The sequence below is a fragment of the Eurosta solidaginis genome, chromosome 5 (genome assembly GCF_040869045.1).
Source record: "Eurosta solidaginis isolate ZX-2024a chromosome 5, ASM4086904v1, whole genome shotgun sequence".
In the NCBI taxonomy this organism is placed as follows: domain Eukaryota; kingdom Metazoa; phylum Arthropoda; class Insecta; order Diptera; family Tephritidae; genus Eurosta; species Eurosta solidaginis.
In genome coordinates, this window is record NC_090323.1 from 273668936 (window position 1) to 273683029 (window position 14094).

A 14094-nucleotide genomic window follows, 5' to 3' on the forward strand; every position below is an offset into this window, starting at 1 on the left:
TTATTACAAAGAGGAAAGAGAATTAAAAAATTAATTAAATACAGTCGGAAAAATAAACACAAATACCCCATGAAAATTTATAGAAGACATTTATAAACATCTCGCCCAAAAAAAAAATAGCGACTACCTCATAGTTTACACCGAGTAAATGCCTAAAAAATAACGAGTGACGGCTCTTATTATATTTATTAGTGTTGGGAACTATCGAATGAAAACTATCGAGTTATTCGATAGTTCAATAATTTTCATTCATTCGATAGTCATTTGAAATTCGTTCATTACTATTTTTTCGAGTTACTAGTTTTAGGTATGAATGATTCGTTCATTACTATTTTTTCGAATTACTAGTTTTAGGCATGAATGATTCGTTCACTACTATTTTTTCGAGTTACTAGTTTTATGTATGAATGATTCGTTCATTACTATTTTATCGAACTACTAGTTTTTGGTATGAATGATTCGCTCATTACTATTTCTTCGAATCATTCGTTCTATTTAAATTTTTGCTGTGCATATATATATCAGTGTTAAAAAGATATTAAAATAAATTTAGCATACGTCAACCTAATCGACAAACGTTTTAAGCGTCGTAATTGTTAAATATTTTTAACTGAGGAAGTGATTTTAACGATTTAATTTATGTAGATATTTATAATGCGGCCTGGATTGAAGAGATCTTCTGTTTGGGAGTTTTTTACCAAAAATGGCAATGAAGTTAAATGCCATATATGCAAAAAAAATTTTAAATTTTCTGGCAACACATCAAATTTAAATGACCATCTACGCCGTAAGCATCCGTCTTCCTCAGAACATAGGAATCTAACTTCAGGAGAAATAGCGCCAGTAATTTCAGAAGAGGAACGTAGTTCCACTTCTCTTTCGTCAACTACTGCAGGGAGTGCAGCGCGCAGTTCGTTAACAGTACCTACCGAAGACATTTCCAATAGTGGATGTTTGAGAAGGACTGTTCAAACAAAATTATTTGTTACCAGCACACGTTCTGAGCTCTCAGAGCAAGAAAAAAATAATATTGATGAATCTCTTTTAAAGATGATTACAAAAGACTTGCAGCCGCTTTCCATCGTTGACAATGTAGGATTTGTAGAATATACAAAAAAGCTTCAGCCATTATATTCCTTGCCAAACAGAAAAGTTTTATCAAATACAATGCTACCTTTTAAATACAATGAAGTAAGAAAGAAACTGCATGACTTGCTCATCATTGTAACACATATTTCAGTTACAACTGATATGTGGACTTCTGATAGTCAAAAATCTTTTTTGTCAGTTACTAGTCATTTCGTTCGGGATAACAAAATGATTTCTGCAGTTTTATCAACAAAGGAAATCTTAGGAAATCATACCTCCCAAAATATAGCTACAGAATTGAAGTTAATATTTGATGAGTGGTCCGTTTTTGACAAAATAGTTACTGTAGTATGTGATAACGGGGCTAATATTAAAAAGGATATAATTGAAATGCTACAGAAGCACCACCACCCATGTGTAGCGCATACATTAAATTTATGTGTAATTGATGCCATCAAAGCTGTTCCACAAGTTACTGTGCTCATAAACAAGTGTCGTGCCATAGTCACTTACTTTAACCATAGTTCTCAAGCGACGGAAAAATTAAAAAATATGCAAAAGCAAATGGGCGTTACTGAACTGAGGTTAAAACAAGATGTCCCTACCCGGTGGAATTCCACCCTTATAATGATGGAGCGCATATGCTTGGTAAAAGAACCACTCTCTGCCATAATAACTTCTTTACCAAATGCTCCTGATTTCCTCAATTCATCAGAATGGGAAACATTGTTGGACTACACTATTCTTTTCAAGCCCGTAGAGGCCATGACAACCGAATTGTCAGGAGAAAATTATCCCACGATGTCACTGGTAGTGCCCCTAATCAGAGGTTTTTAATACGCAGTACGAAATCGCAAAATGAAAACTGTAGAGGAAGAAAGTTTGAGGAGCAGATTGTTAGAGGTAGTTTGGAGACGATTAGGGCAGTTGGAGTCTGACAAAATGTTCGCTAAATCAACATTCCTAGATCCTTGGTTTAAAAAAATTGCGTTCGGTAACGAAATTAATGCAAATAATACAACAAAATGGCTAGTGGAAGCAGTAACTTCCCTAATACGGCAACAAAACACAAGTGTTTCTACCAACACCCCAAGAGAAATATCGGTCGATAAAAGCGAAGTATCTCTCTGGGACCTTCTCGATGAAAAAGTTGCTGAAGCAAAAACAATTTGTCAAAACGCGCCCAATGTCAATGCAAATATTCAGTTGGAGCAATATCTAAGGCAAAATTTTGTTGACCGCTCAAATAATCCCCTAGACTATTGGAATCGTAGCCAGCCAACATTTCCGGAACTATATATGCTTTCGAAAAAATATTTATGTATACCCGCAACATCGGTTCCGTCAGAACGAGTTTTCTCGAAAGCAGGGCAAATAATTAACGACAGGAGAAACCGACTTAAAGGAGATAAACTAGATATGATAATATTTTTGAACAGCAATTTAAACATTGAAGGTATTTTTCATGTCAACTCAATTTACATACTTGTATTATTTACTTTACAATAAATTTTTTTAGGGGTTTAATAACACAATCAGTTGCCATCTCTGCGGCGAAAATTTAATATAGACCCTCATGCACTATCCGATTTTGGCTAGAACAACCATAGCGACTTTTAGTATTTAAGTGTTTGAAATATTTGTTTTATGTTTCTTTTATAAGTGAAATTTAATGTGCAATTTTTATATTAATTAAACGTGACCTGAATTTTGAAAAAAAAAAAAACAGTAGCTTATGTATAAGTTAAGGCAATCAATAATGCCTCTGAAACAGATTTGAATAATACAGATAAAAATCCATTTTAAGTAACCTTATTTCCTGTTGTTGTTGTTGTTGTTGTAGAGGCATAAAATCTCCCCACAGGTTTGGGGAGACCAAAAAACTCTGTGGGTTGCGAACCAAGGTCATTTGCATATCATTCATGCGCTTTGCATAACATGTAACAAAGGCATTTAAATTGAATATTTTCATTATTTACTTGAAGCACAATTTACACCATTTTAGTCATATTTAACGTTTTTGTTACGTTCCAATGTAGCGTGATCCAGATACGGATAGAAATTTAACATACAAATGCAACAACAAATTAATCCATATGGTTCACATTGTTGTCGCATTTGCATGTTAAATCTCTAGACGAATCTGGATCTCGTTTCATTGGAACACGACGTTTTTTATCTTATATAGGTTTGTTCTTTAGCTACCCCGAGGGGTAACTAAAACAATCCAGAAATTGTTCTTTTGGCTTCTGGCAAGCTAAAGAACAAATTAAATGAATGAATGAACGAATGATAGTTAAAGTCATTCAGTAACTAACTATCGATAGTTGAATTCATTCGATAGTTCCCAACACTAATATTTATCCTCTTTGCTTATTATATTTATCCTCTTTGCTTGTACACTATGCAAGAGGTGATCAAGACTGTTCACTATTGTGAACGTGTTGTTTTTTTTTTTTAAACATTCGCTATTTGTATGAATTCACAATGACCAATAGTAATAGACTGGTTCAAAATTCTTGCAACTCGAAATATACTGATAACTTAAACAGAAATAATTCGTTTGACAACTTCTTATTGTTGTAAAATGGTGTATACAATTTAATACAATTTTGTGCGGGAGCAAGTTAATTTGTACTTTATCTCACAGACATTGAGCTGCCTTTCAATTTGCATAGTAGTTACATCTTTTGGCCATTTGGGCAGTGGCAAATAAACTTACATTCTAACACATTTAGCTATTGATTTTTAAATTTCATATTAACTAAAGTTTAACCGCTTAATATTGGTGAATTTAACTGTAGTTAGAATCATCAACTTTGTTAAATGTCTCTGTAAAGTAATTTAACTCGCCAGTTTGAAAATGTCTTCCAGATACATATAATTACATTGAGATTTAGATATATTCTTGATGAAAAGGAAAGCTCGACGTTGTTTGAACTCAGCTGTTTTGTCAGAACTTTAACTGAAGTTTCAGCTTTGAAAATATATTTAATTTACTTAACCATAAACGCAATGTAACCCTGCCATTATTGAAATTCAAGCCATATATCGGCTCAAACAGTAGTGTGAAATTAAGTTTAACCATACTTGGTTTGAAAATATGTATACCCGAAAACTGGCTCTCAATTTATTTCAAAATCCCTTATTTTTTCATGTGTGAATATAGTTATTATTGTTCTATTTTTTTTAGGTCTTGGATGCACTTTTCGGTTATGAATTCGTAATAAAGCATTTCATCACTATTTAGCTGCCAATACATGTATTATTTTGTTAGGACTTCATCTTTTATCATGCAGTGAGTTTCCGTATAGATGCATTTGTATTTTAAATTCATAAATTCTATCGCCGATAGCGTCCAAGATATGCTTTACAGTTTGGACAAGTGTGATGTACATCCATGCAATCATCAATGCAACATGGTATTAGACAACAGCCCAGCCAACAACTAAACAAGAAAAATAATGCAATTTAATTTGTTAAAAAATTTGTGTTCCAATGAAATACTTACCCCAGTAAAGCTATTATAAAACCCGACAGATATGCAATCATACCAGGTTCTGTACGAGTTGTGGTTTCGATTTCCACATGACAAGAAGGACATATCATGTGCGTTGCTGTTCGGCCAATTGGTACAACTGTAGTAACAATTGCATTGTTAGTTGGTGCTGTGGGTGCGGAAATCGGGGTAAACGGCCCCACTGGCTTTACGCCGCCTACAGCCTCCTGATAAGAAGGTGGCGCAGATGGTGGTGGAACGTATGTATATTGCGGCGGTGTAGATTCATTGCTTTTACTCATTTTCGCAATTTTTTCTAAAAAATACAAATAATTATTTTATCAACTACTGATAAAAAAATTGGAAAATTATTTTTATTTTTTATTTCACCTCATTTTCATTAAATGGCGCTTAGCCGCCTAAGCGATAACTCTCATACTTCGACTCCATGACAACTAGGACCACGAAGTCCATCATGGTATGCAAACGCCTAGCAGGCAAATCATGGTGCTGCAGCCAACATGTCCAGAGATGGATGTATACCATGAAAATCGCAAAGGAGGGCTCAGGCAAAGGTAAAGTTATCTCATCGCGGACCTTGGAGGAACTCAGAGAAGGGATCTGTCAACACCCGTGAAATAATATACTCAGTCAGGTAGTATTTAGGAAACGTTACAAAGTAGGATTTGGACACAAGACTACATGGAATGAAAGAAAACTAAAGAGCATCCAATGCCCACACCAGATCGTATGGTACACAGATAGCTCGAAGAAGCCAGAGAGGATCTAGCTGGAGTCCTCGGACAAAGAGCCAAAATATCAATACCTCTGGGTTATTATTGTAGGGATAAGACAACTCACCGAAGATTTTGGGGAGTGTTATCGATGTTGATGTTCCTTTGCCGGATGCAGGTCCGCTACATTCCGGCAACAATCACCTTTAAAGTAGTAGCCCGCTCATCTCGGGAACGATTTCGTATCACCAGATAAAACCTTCGAGGCCATACCGCCCTCCCACTCCTAGATCCATGAGGAACTTGGGGTCGCCACAGCCTCGGCTGTTGGAGAAACAGTATTGGCCGCGGGTAGGTAAGGTTGCCAATTGGTTTTCAGAAGCCAAAAATTGCACTGGAAACCACTTGAAACCCCTTGAATCAGTTCTAGTCGCCTCTTACGACAGGCACTCCTGCCGCAGGTGTATTCTAAGAACCCTAACCCGATAAGGAGTGAGTTACTCCATCTTAAATATCTCTTTTTTTGTAAACATTTATGGGCGTTTTAGTACCCACTAGCACGATTGCATTAGAGTAGACAACGATAGAGGGAGTTCTCCTGATCACAAATACCTCCTTCCTAAACTGTGGAACTTTATAAATGTTGAGTCGTTCCTTATGTTGCCAATTTTGGTAAGGGATAAAGTCCACCTTGGGGATTAACTGCAAGGGGTGCATTGCCCCGGTCCGGCGGAGCCCCACTCTGCAGATGAAACCAGTTTACACCACATTTCACTCGGAAGTCCCGAAAACTTTTCCTAGAACTGGCTCAGCTCGCCTTTGTCTATGGTTTGGTGTTAAATTGAATGTAAGGAGTGTTCGGGGCGTTCGCCTGGGGGGAGGACCTAAACGAATCCCCAGTGTGCAGAAAAAATCGGTTTATTTCAATTACCACGAGAAAATAATGCAAAAATAACACTTTACTTGGAAACTAAAGGGATCCGCAGGCTAAAATCTATATATTTGTGCTCACAGAAACCCCTATACAACCAAACAATGAGAAAATCTACACATTTGCGATTAAATACACACTCGAATATGAATGCCAATAAATAAATCTACCGCTTAAACGACCACTGGCCATCATACACATATACACTTGAACATATTTATAGAAATTGTTATATGAAGAAATATTCAATGATATTTATTGCATTATATACACGTACGTATATATATATATATATATATTTTTTTTTAGTTTAGGAACGATTTATCAATGTTTTACTTCGTATTATTTACTCAAGCAAAAATCAAGATTGGGTTATAAATACACCATTCCGAGAAGTGACGTCATTTTCAGCACCAATAGACCACGCAATTGGGGAGAATGTCAGCTGAAGAAAATGCACGAAATTGGACAAACCTTTTAAAAAACGATGTGTGTTTTTGTTAATTTTTAGCAGCGTGAACAGTTAAATTAGCGCAAACAGTAATTGTAATTACTAAGTAGTCACCAAAATTGTATAAAGAAAGTCAAATTGAAAGTTTTTCTACTTTTGTGGAACTTGCGAAATGTCAAAATAGTGTGGATCGTGGTGGAACGACCGTTTGACACTGAGAAAAATTTCACTTCAATGACTGTGACTTACATTGTGAATGATGACTAAGTGTGTTATCTTATCTGTCAAATGCCTGACAGGCTGTTCAATATGGCTACTTTTCAGCGTATTGACAGGCTGTTCAATATGGCGGCGCCTATCTTCAGCGGGTGATAGAAAGAGAGACAGAATGAGACAGCGATAGTCAAATACAAATCAGGTGATCCAATCACTTTGGAATTTTGACGTTTATGCAGAAGAGATCACACTTAGTCATCATTCATAATGGTGACATATATGCATAATGGCAAATGTATATAAACGTTTTGTTCTCATCAAAGCAAGTATAACGCAAGGAGTTTAAATGGCGTTTGATAAACATTTTCTCACTGACATATGACTTCTACATTCAGCGCTTATTCAGCAAAACAATGTGTACAATACTTTACAGGAGGTCAATTCCCTAACTGTGAAAAACTGAAAAATGTACACTCATTGAAAACTAATTTGCGCACACAATTTACACTTTAAATTTTCATACGATTCTGTAAATTATTGTGCACATTGTTTTGCTGAATGAGCGCTGAATGTAAAAGTCTTATGTCAGTGAGAAAATATTCATCAAACACCATGGAAACAAAAAAGTCATTCTGCAACAGTCCGTATGAGTTTTGAATATCAAAATAGTGTACACTGACTGTCAAGAAAACTCACGAAGTTTTAATCAGTGAGTTTTTTTGTTCACAGCTTTTCTTTACAGAATCAGAATTTCAAAGTTTACACAATTTCTTGTGTACACTTTAAAACTCACAGTTAGCGAATAGGGCCCCAGAACCGCATGATAATAAAGTGTAACATTTTTTTGTACAAATGAATTTTCAATAAGTGTACATTTTTCAGTTTTTTACAGTTAGGTAATTGACCCCCTGAATTTCCTAAAATAAATGAATTTAAATATTAGATCCCGTTTACAAATGCCTTAATCTACAACAATTCATCAATAGATAATATACGCGTTTACATATGTGCCATCTCTGGGAACTACTTTCTGTCAATTTTTTACGTTTCTCTTTTATTTTGTGCTTCCAATTCGTGGTTCAATTATATGGTTGACTAATCTGATCAGCTGATTTAATTTTCTTGATTTCACTGGCATAGGGATTGTCAAAAGGAGATGTAACCAACCCATTGACGATTATTTATTGCCATGGTGGTAAATTTTTTATTAAAAAAAAGTTTCACATCACTTTAAGTTAGGTTTAAGTAAATGCATCAAATTTAGCTTCATAACTTCATAAAAATGAAAACGCAAAAAATTACAAACATATTCCACAAAAAATAAATCTCTTAGTCATAACGTATCCAAAACAATGAATAAAATCTACAAAAAGTTATTAAATTCACCAACTCAAAAATGTTTAGGTTATGGATATGGCGAGAAACCAAATACCAATTGGTTGGCTATGGTATGTTTAAGGCGTTATGGTATGGAACCATTAATCGATTACTTTGATTTCCATAAGGTAGGTTCGATCAACTGTTTTATCTGGTTATGGTGATATGGTTATGTCACCATTAATTGGCCCTTAAACTCTAGAGGTGGAACTTTTTCTATGGGAAAAAATCTGCATACCAAAAGCTTGTTCATTATACCTATATGACACTACTTTATTTTCGGGTATTTTATCTTCAATTTTTTGTCGCACTCCCAATGTAAAACAAAAACATGTCAAACTCACTAATTTTGGGGGAATAGTCTCGCTTTTTCATGATAGAAATTGTTTTTGTGTTTTGAAGTTCCGATAAAGTTTCGTTAGTTTTTTTAGCTTGAAATCCAAGCAAAAATAAAACAGTATTGTATTAGACAAATCATGTGAACTTGGGTACAGAAATTCAGAAATCCTAGAAAATATTTTACCAATATACCTTGTTGTGTTTAAAAAGTTTTTCACAATAAATTGAAAAAGTCTACGTTTTCTACTTCTTTTTACACTTAGAGGAGTAACCTCACGTAATAAATTAAATTATTAATGAAAACCAATAACTCTGAACTGAACAATTTTCCCCATGATATAAAATAAAAATTTTGTGTAACAGGAAAAACACTCGTGACTACACAAACCCTGTTTTAATCCTTTTACGTCCCTGCACAGAACCCGAATTGACCGTTTTCAACAGAAACAAGAATGGCAACCCAGATTTTCCCGTTATGCTAACCGATGCGAGTGCCTGTCAGAGAGAAGTCACTTATCCACAATACATATGGATTTCAACACGATATATCCGGGCTTTTAAGGGCCAATTAATGGTGACTTATAACCTTAAAACCATAACCAGAGTGAATTTAATAACTTTTTGTATATTTTATTTATTGCTTTGGATACGTTATTACTAAGAGACTTATTTTGTGTGGAATATGTTTTTAATTTTTTCCGTTTTCTTCATTTTTATGAAATTTTCACGATTTTTAGTTTAAGGCACCATTAATCGATCACAATTGAGATAGTTATGGATATGGGTGTGGTTACGACTATGGCGTTAGGGTTAAGTTTAATTAGCACTTTAATGCGACAGTTTTTGAGCTCTTTTAACGATAGTTTGTTCGATGTGGTTTTTGCATCTCTGTTTTGTTGTTGCTTTGTTGATATCTTTATCACCGTCGTTTACTTCTTAAGGCTCTATTCTAAAAATAGAAATTGAACTCAGCAAAATTTAAGTGAAATTTTGAAGATTTTATTCAATAGTTAAAGGCATTTAAATTTCAATTCGTTTTAAATATAAAATCGTGTAATTAGTTTTTGTCGAATATAATATTTTAAATTTTCCATTCGTCTCCATACTCTGTTTTTTTTTTTTTTGGAATCTCTTTATTAGCTTGTGCATCAATCACCGAAGTATTATTCATTCAGTGTTTCGTTTTGTTAAATACTTCGTCACGTCAGAATTGTTAAAGTCGTTAAACAAAAATTGTACGTTGTTAATGAATACTTTACATGCTGGATTAATCTGAGTCCCGATCTAAATACATACTTATACGTATATGGCAAATTATGGTGGTTAAAATGTATAAAAAAAAGATAAATATATATATGTGAAAATACTTTACCATCGAAGATCAACTTTCGCCAAGAATTACAAAAACTTGGAATTAAACATAATTTACAGTGAATAATTTCTCTGTTTAGTACATCTGGCAAAAATTCAAATTTTATTATCAAAACAAACAACATTCAACGCTGAATAAACATCTGTCGCCTTATTGGGAAAATAAGACTTTCGAGCGTGTCCAATATATTTAAGTATATTTCGATACGGAGACGAAATATGCACATGTATTAGCACAAATTTTAAGTAAGAAACTTACGTCATCGCTACTCATTTTTGCCTTGAGCGCGTTATTAAAAACATCTGTTATATGAATCTTTTTTTTTTCTAGATTCTGTTTTAAAAAAGGAAGAACATCTTGCTGGTTTTCACCACAGGTTTATTTATCTTCATCAACGCCTTTGCTGTAGAAGACTTTGGTGGCTATGATTCACGTCGGCGAAAATTCATGGAATCTCCGGATATTCATCACAGATCTGCGGACCGAAAAAACTTTACGTGTTCGTGGGGATCAGCATATTGGTGGTATTATGCTACAACTCGTTGAACCGGAAAACCCAAAAGATTGGTCAGATCATGCCCTTTGGTGGCCTGCAAAAAATGTGTGGCTAACACGAACTCGGTCCACTTTAGATCAGGTGGGTGTGCATGCCGATTGCATTCTTCATTTTACTCCAATGCATAAAATACTACGAGTACAATTACCTGATCTGCGATATTTAGATTGTAGAGTAGATTTTTCTACAAAAACGTTCGCTTCAGTTGTAAATTTGTGTAAAACCCTTGATATACGGTATCCCGAAGAACTATCATTTTGTAAACCAATTGAACCGGAGCATTTAAAAAAGAATTTTTCCAAATTACCCCAAAAAGCTATACCAGTAGCAGACCTTGATGGAACTACGTATATACAACCTGCTCCAGATACGAATTCCTTTATTCCGATTAATTCAGCATTCAATGGTAGCAACGGTAGTCTTGATAAACATCAAAATGATAATTTTTTATGCGCTCCTGCATCTCCATATGCTTCAACACCACGTAGGCGAACTAGTGGAACCGCTCCCACTACGCCAATTAGCTCACCAACTGGTACATGGAAACAAAGTAATAATGGATACACAACAATCGATTCATCTTCCAGTCTTGGAGATTTTCAAGAAAATTTGGCTTGTTCACCGAGATCGCCAAGTCCAGATATACGTGCACGTCTTTTACGTCCTCGCTCTTTACTAGAAAAAGCACGTATGAATGTAGGTTGGTTAGACTCGTCACTTTCTATTATGGAGCAGGGCATCCGTGAATATGACACTTTATGTTTGCGTTTCAAATATTATACATTTTTTGATATAAATCCAAAATATGATCAAGTTCGTATAAATCAGTTATATGAACAAGGGAAATGGGCTATACTAAATGAAGAGATTGAATGTACAGAAGAGGAGTCACTTATGTTTGCTGCGCTACAATTTCAAATAAATTATCAAGTCGATACACATACGTCTAGTCATGATGTAATAGACTCCGGAAATGGCGAGAACGGAACTTACGATGACATAGACACAGCACTAAATGAATTACAGATTACATTGGAAGGACCAAATGCTACTACAGAAGTCAATAATATTACAAAAATACCTGAGTTATCTGACTACTTGAAATTCCTGAAGCCCAGAAAATTTACTTTAAGAGGTTATAAAAGATACTTTTTCACATATCGCGATTTACATCTTCATCTATATAAAACTGCTGATGATTCTCGCCGAGGTGCACCAGATATTACAATAAACTTACGAGGTTGCGAAGTGACACCTGATGTTAATTTAGCACAAGGAAAATTTGCTATACGTTTGGAAGTATCACCAGAAGGACAAAGCGGACCGAATAGCGAAGTTTGGATACGTTGCGATACAGAGGAGCAATATGCTAGATGGATGGCAGCATGTCGTTTAGCTTCAAAAGGTCGTTCTCTCGCTGATAGTTCATACGAAAGTGAGGTGGCCAGTATTCGATCGTTTCTTAGTATGCAAAAACCAGTACAAGGAATTGCTGTTAATATTGATCCCCGTAGTATTGATGCCAACGATTATTTATCATCGAAAATGTTGCGTAAAATATCTGGAAAGGCATCCCAACGAATATTGGAAGCACATGCAAATGTACGCAAATTGGCATTGATAGAAGCAAAACTTAAATATATTGAAGCTTGGCAATCTTTGCCTGATTTTGGTGTTACATTATTTGTTATAAAATTTGATGGACATAAAAAAGAAGAACTTCTTGGAGTTGCTCATAACCGGATTATGCGTATGGATTTAAGTACTGGAGATCATATAAAAACTTGGCGTTATAACACAATGAAAGCCTGGAATGTTAATTGGGGCATAAAATGTATGATGATTCAATTTCATGATGAAACCGTTGTATTCTCATGTCAATCGGCCGATTGCAAGGTCGTGCACGAATTCATTGGTGGGTATATATTTATGTCAATGCGATCTAAGGAAAATAACCAAACATTAAACGAGGAACTGTTCCACAAACTAACCGGTGGATGGGCATAAGGCAAAATGTATTGTCGTCGTCCAGTAATACGATTGACTTTTATTGGAGTATGTAACACTTTTTAAGTCCAATAGTGCCTGTAAACTGGCTATACTAACTATATATGATTGTAAGATAAAAAAATGTATTACATTTTACGATTCCTCCCAAATGTCATTTACTAAAAACATTTAATGTTGCAGCACAATGTATTCACATATAAATATATATATCTATATTTATAGTATGCATATTCAAATATCATCCAAAAAATGGTGTATATGTATGTATGATTATTAAGACGGTAGGCCAGTTTGCCACTTAGCCAGTTTGGAGTAAGAATATTGCATAAATTTAATATCTGATAAGTAAGCCTTATGTCTGTGAGGTTGTCTCTAAGGGAGAGAGATAGTTACAATGTCGGTTTGATGGCATATGTAAAGCAAACAAAGCCTGCCGTCAATTGAACTAATCTGTTCTGTTTATAAGATGCACTTTGCATATGTGTATATACATATGTATGTATCAACGAATCAACGCCATACATACATGTACTATGTATATTAAAATGTAAGTATATACACGTGTATTTTTACAAATATAAGATAGAAAGCCAAACTAAATTAGTCGAATATCAAGATATTGTTTAGAGGTGCCTTTAATGAAGTTTTAAAACTTTTAAAGGCACTAGCCTGTGTGCATAAAACTAGTGGACACTGTTCACAGGTTAACTTCTATAATTTTAGTTAACTTAAAGTGGTTGTTAATAAAAAAAGCTTTTGCTGTTTTTATGAATATGAGACAATGTGCCCCTTACAAATATATGCACATATTACCATTGTACCAGGTCAAACAAGTTATATCTTTCGACAAAATGTAAAACGCCCATAATCTTATATTATATCTTTGTATGTATGTATACATATTTTTTAATATCTAACTTGCAGTAAGTTTTTAAAAATGAGGTGAAAAATCACGGACTTATCTGTGAAAAAGGAAAGGAACAACTTAAGTCGAGTTAGGACTTAAGTTATTGGCATTAATTTGTTTTTTTTTTAATCAATTTTTTCTCTGCAAATCTTTTAAAATTAACGTATAAAAATTGTTGAAATCGAAATTATAAAATTGTTTTTTTTTTTTTTAATTAATCTAAAGTTTACAGAAGAAGTGAATCCTTGAATGGCCCTACGGAATTTTAAAAATCGGTATGAAACGCTTTCTCATTATAAAAACCATGATACAAAAATGGAGGTAGTTCCCATGATTCAATTACTAGAGTTTTGTTCTTCAATGACGGCAGAGCTTTGACACTCCCAAATTGAAAAATCTGGACGGATTGCTTTTACGAAGTAAGAAAAACGGGTAATAATTCAATCCCCTTTAGCGAAAATTGTATTAGAAAAATACCTTTAGTAGTATATTAGTAGTGATAATAAATTTATAAATGCCAACAGGTTTTGGAGGAAATAATTAATTTTCTACTAAATATTTTAAGACTTAATAAAGAGCTATGTTGGTTTAGAATTTTATTTAAAAATACACT

At 34.3% G+C, this 14094-nt stretch overlaps 2 protein-coding genes across 6 annotated transcripts; one reads left to right on the forward strand and one right to left on the reverse strand.

Moving 5' to 3' along the window:
- Positions 1 to 75: 75 nt before the first annotated feature.
- Positions 76 to 6911, reverse strand: LOC137253596 (LITAF domain-containing protein). Of its 5 annotated transcripts, none has more exons than XM_067790840.1 (3): positions 6728 to 6911; positions 4601 to 4904; positions 76 to 4537 (listed from the first exon to the last, which is right to left on the reverse strand). In XM_067790840.1, the coding sequence occupies exons 2-3, from the start codon at positions 4888 to 4890 to the stop codon at positions 4432 to 4434; spliced, it is 396 nt and encodes a 131-aa protein (XP_067646941.1). In that variant the 5' UTR covers positions 4891 to 4904; positions 6728 to 6911; the 3' UTR covers positions 76 to 4431. The 5 variants fall into 5 exon arrangements, with proteins under 5 accessions (XP_067646941.1, XP_067646943.1, XP_067646940.1 ...); XM_067790842.1 differs by lacking the exon at positions 6728 to 6911 and adding an exon at positions 6590 to 6707; XM_067790839.1 differs by lacking the exon at positions 6728 to 6911 and adding an exon at positions 6394 to 6534.
- Positions 6912 to 9526: 2615 nt separating this feature from the next.
- Positions 9527 to 13676, forward strand: LOC137253597 (unc-112-related protein-like). The gene is made up of 3 exons (XM_067790844.1): positions 9527 to 9652; positions 9777 to 10253; positions 10339 to 13676. The coding sequence occupies exon 3, from the start codon at positions 10433 to 10435 to the stop codon at positions 12569 to 12571; it is 2139 nt and encodes a 712-aa protein (XP_067646945.1). The 5' UTR covers positions 9527 to 9652; positions 9777 to 10253; positions 10339 to 10432; the 3' UTR covers positions 12572 to 13676.
- Positions 13677 to 14094: the final 418 nt, after the last annotated feature.

What these genes read in the sequence shown, in the direction of transcription:
- LOC137253596 (XM_067790839.1), bottom strand. Translation starts at nt 6,454, where the DNA reads ATGTGTATGATGGCCAGTGGTCGTTTAAGCGGTAGATTTATTTATTGG. An exon ending in TTATTGGCATTCATATTCGA is followed by an intron (nt 4,905 to 6,393) that starts GTGTGTATTTAA and finishes TGTATTTTTTAG; the next exon opens with AAAAAATTGCGAAAATGAGT. An exon ending in TTTATAATAGCTTTACTGGG is followed by an intron (nt 4,538 to 4,600) that starts GTAAGTATTTCA and finishes TTTCTTGTTTAG; the next exon opens with TTGTTGGCTGGGCTGTTGTC.
- LOC137253597 (XM_067790844.1), top strand. Translation starts at nt 10,433, where the DNA reads ATGATTCACGTCGGCGAAAATTCATGGAATCTCCGGATATTCATCACA.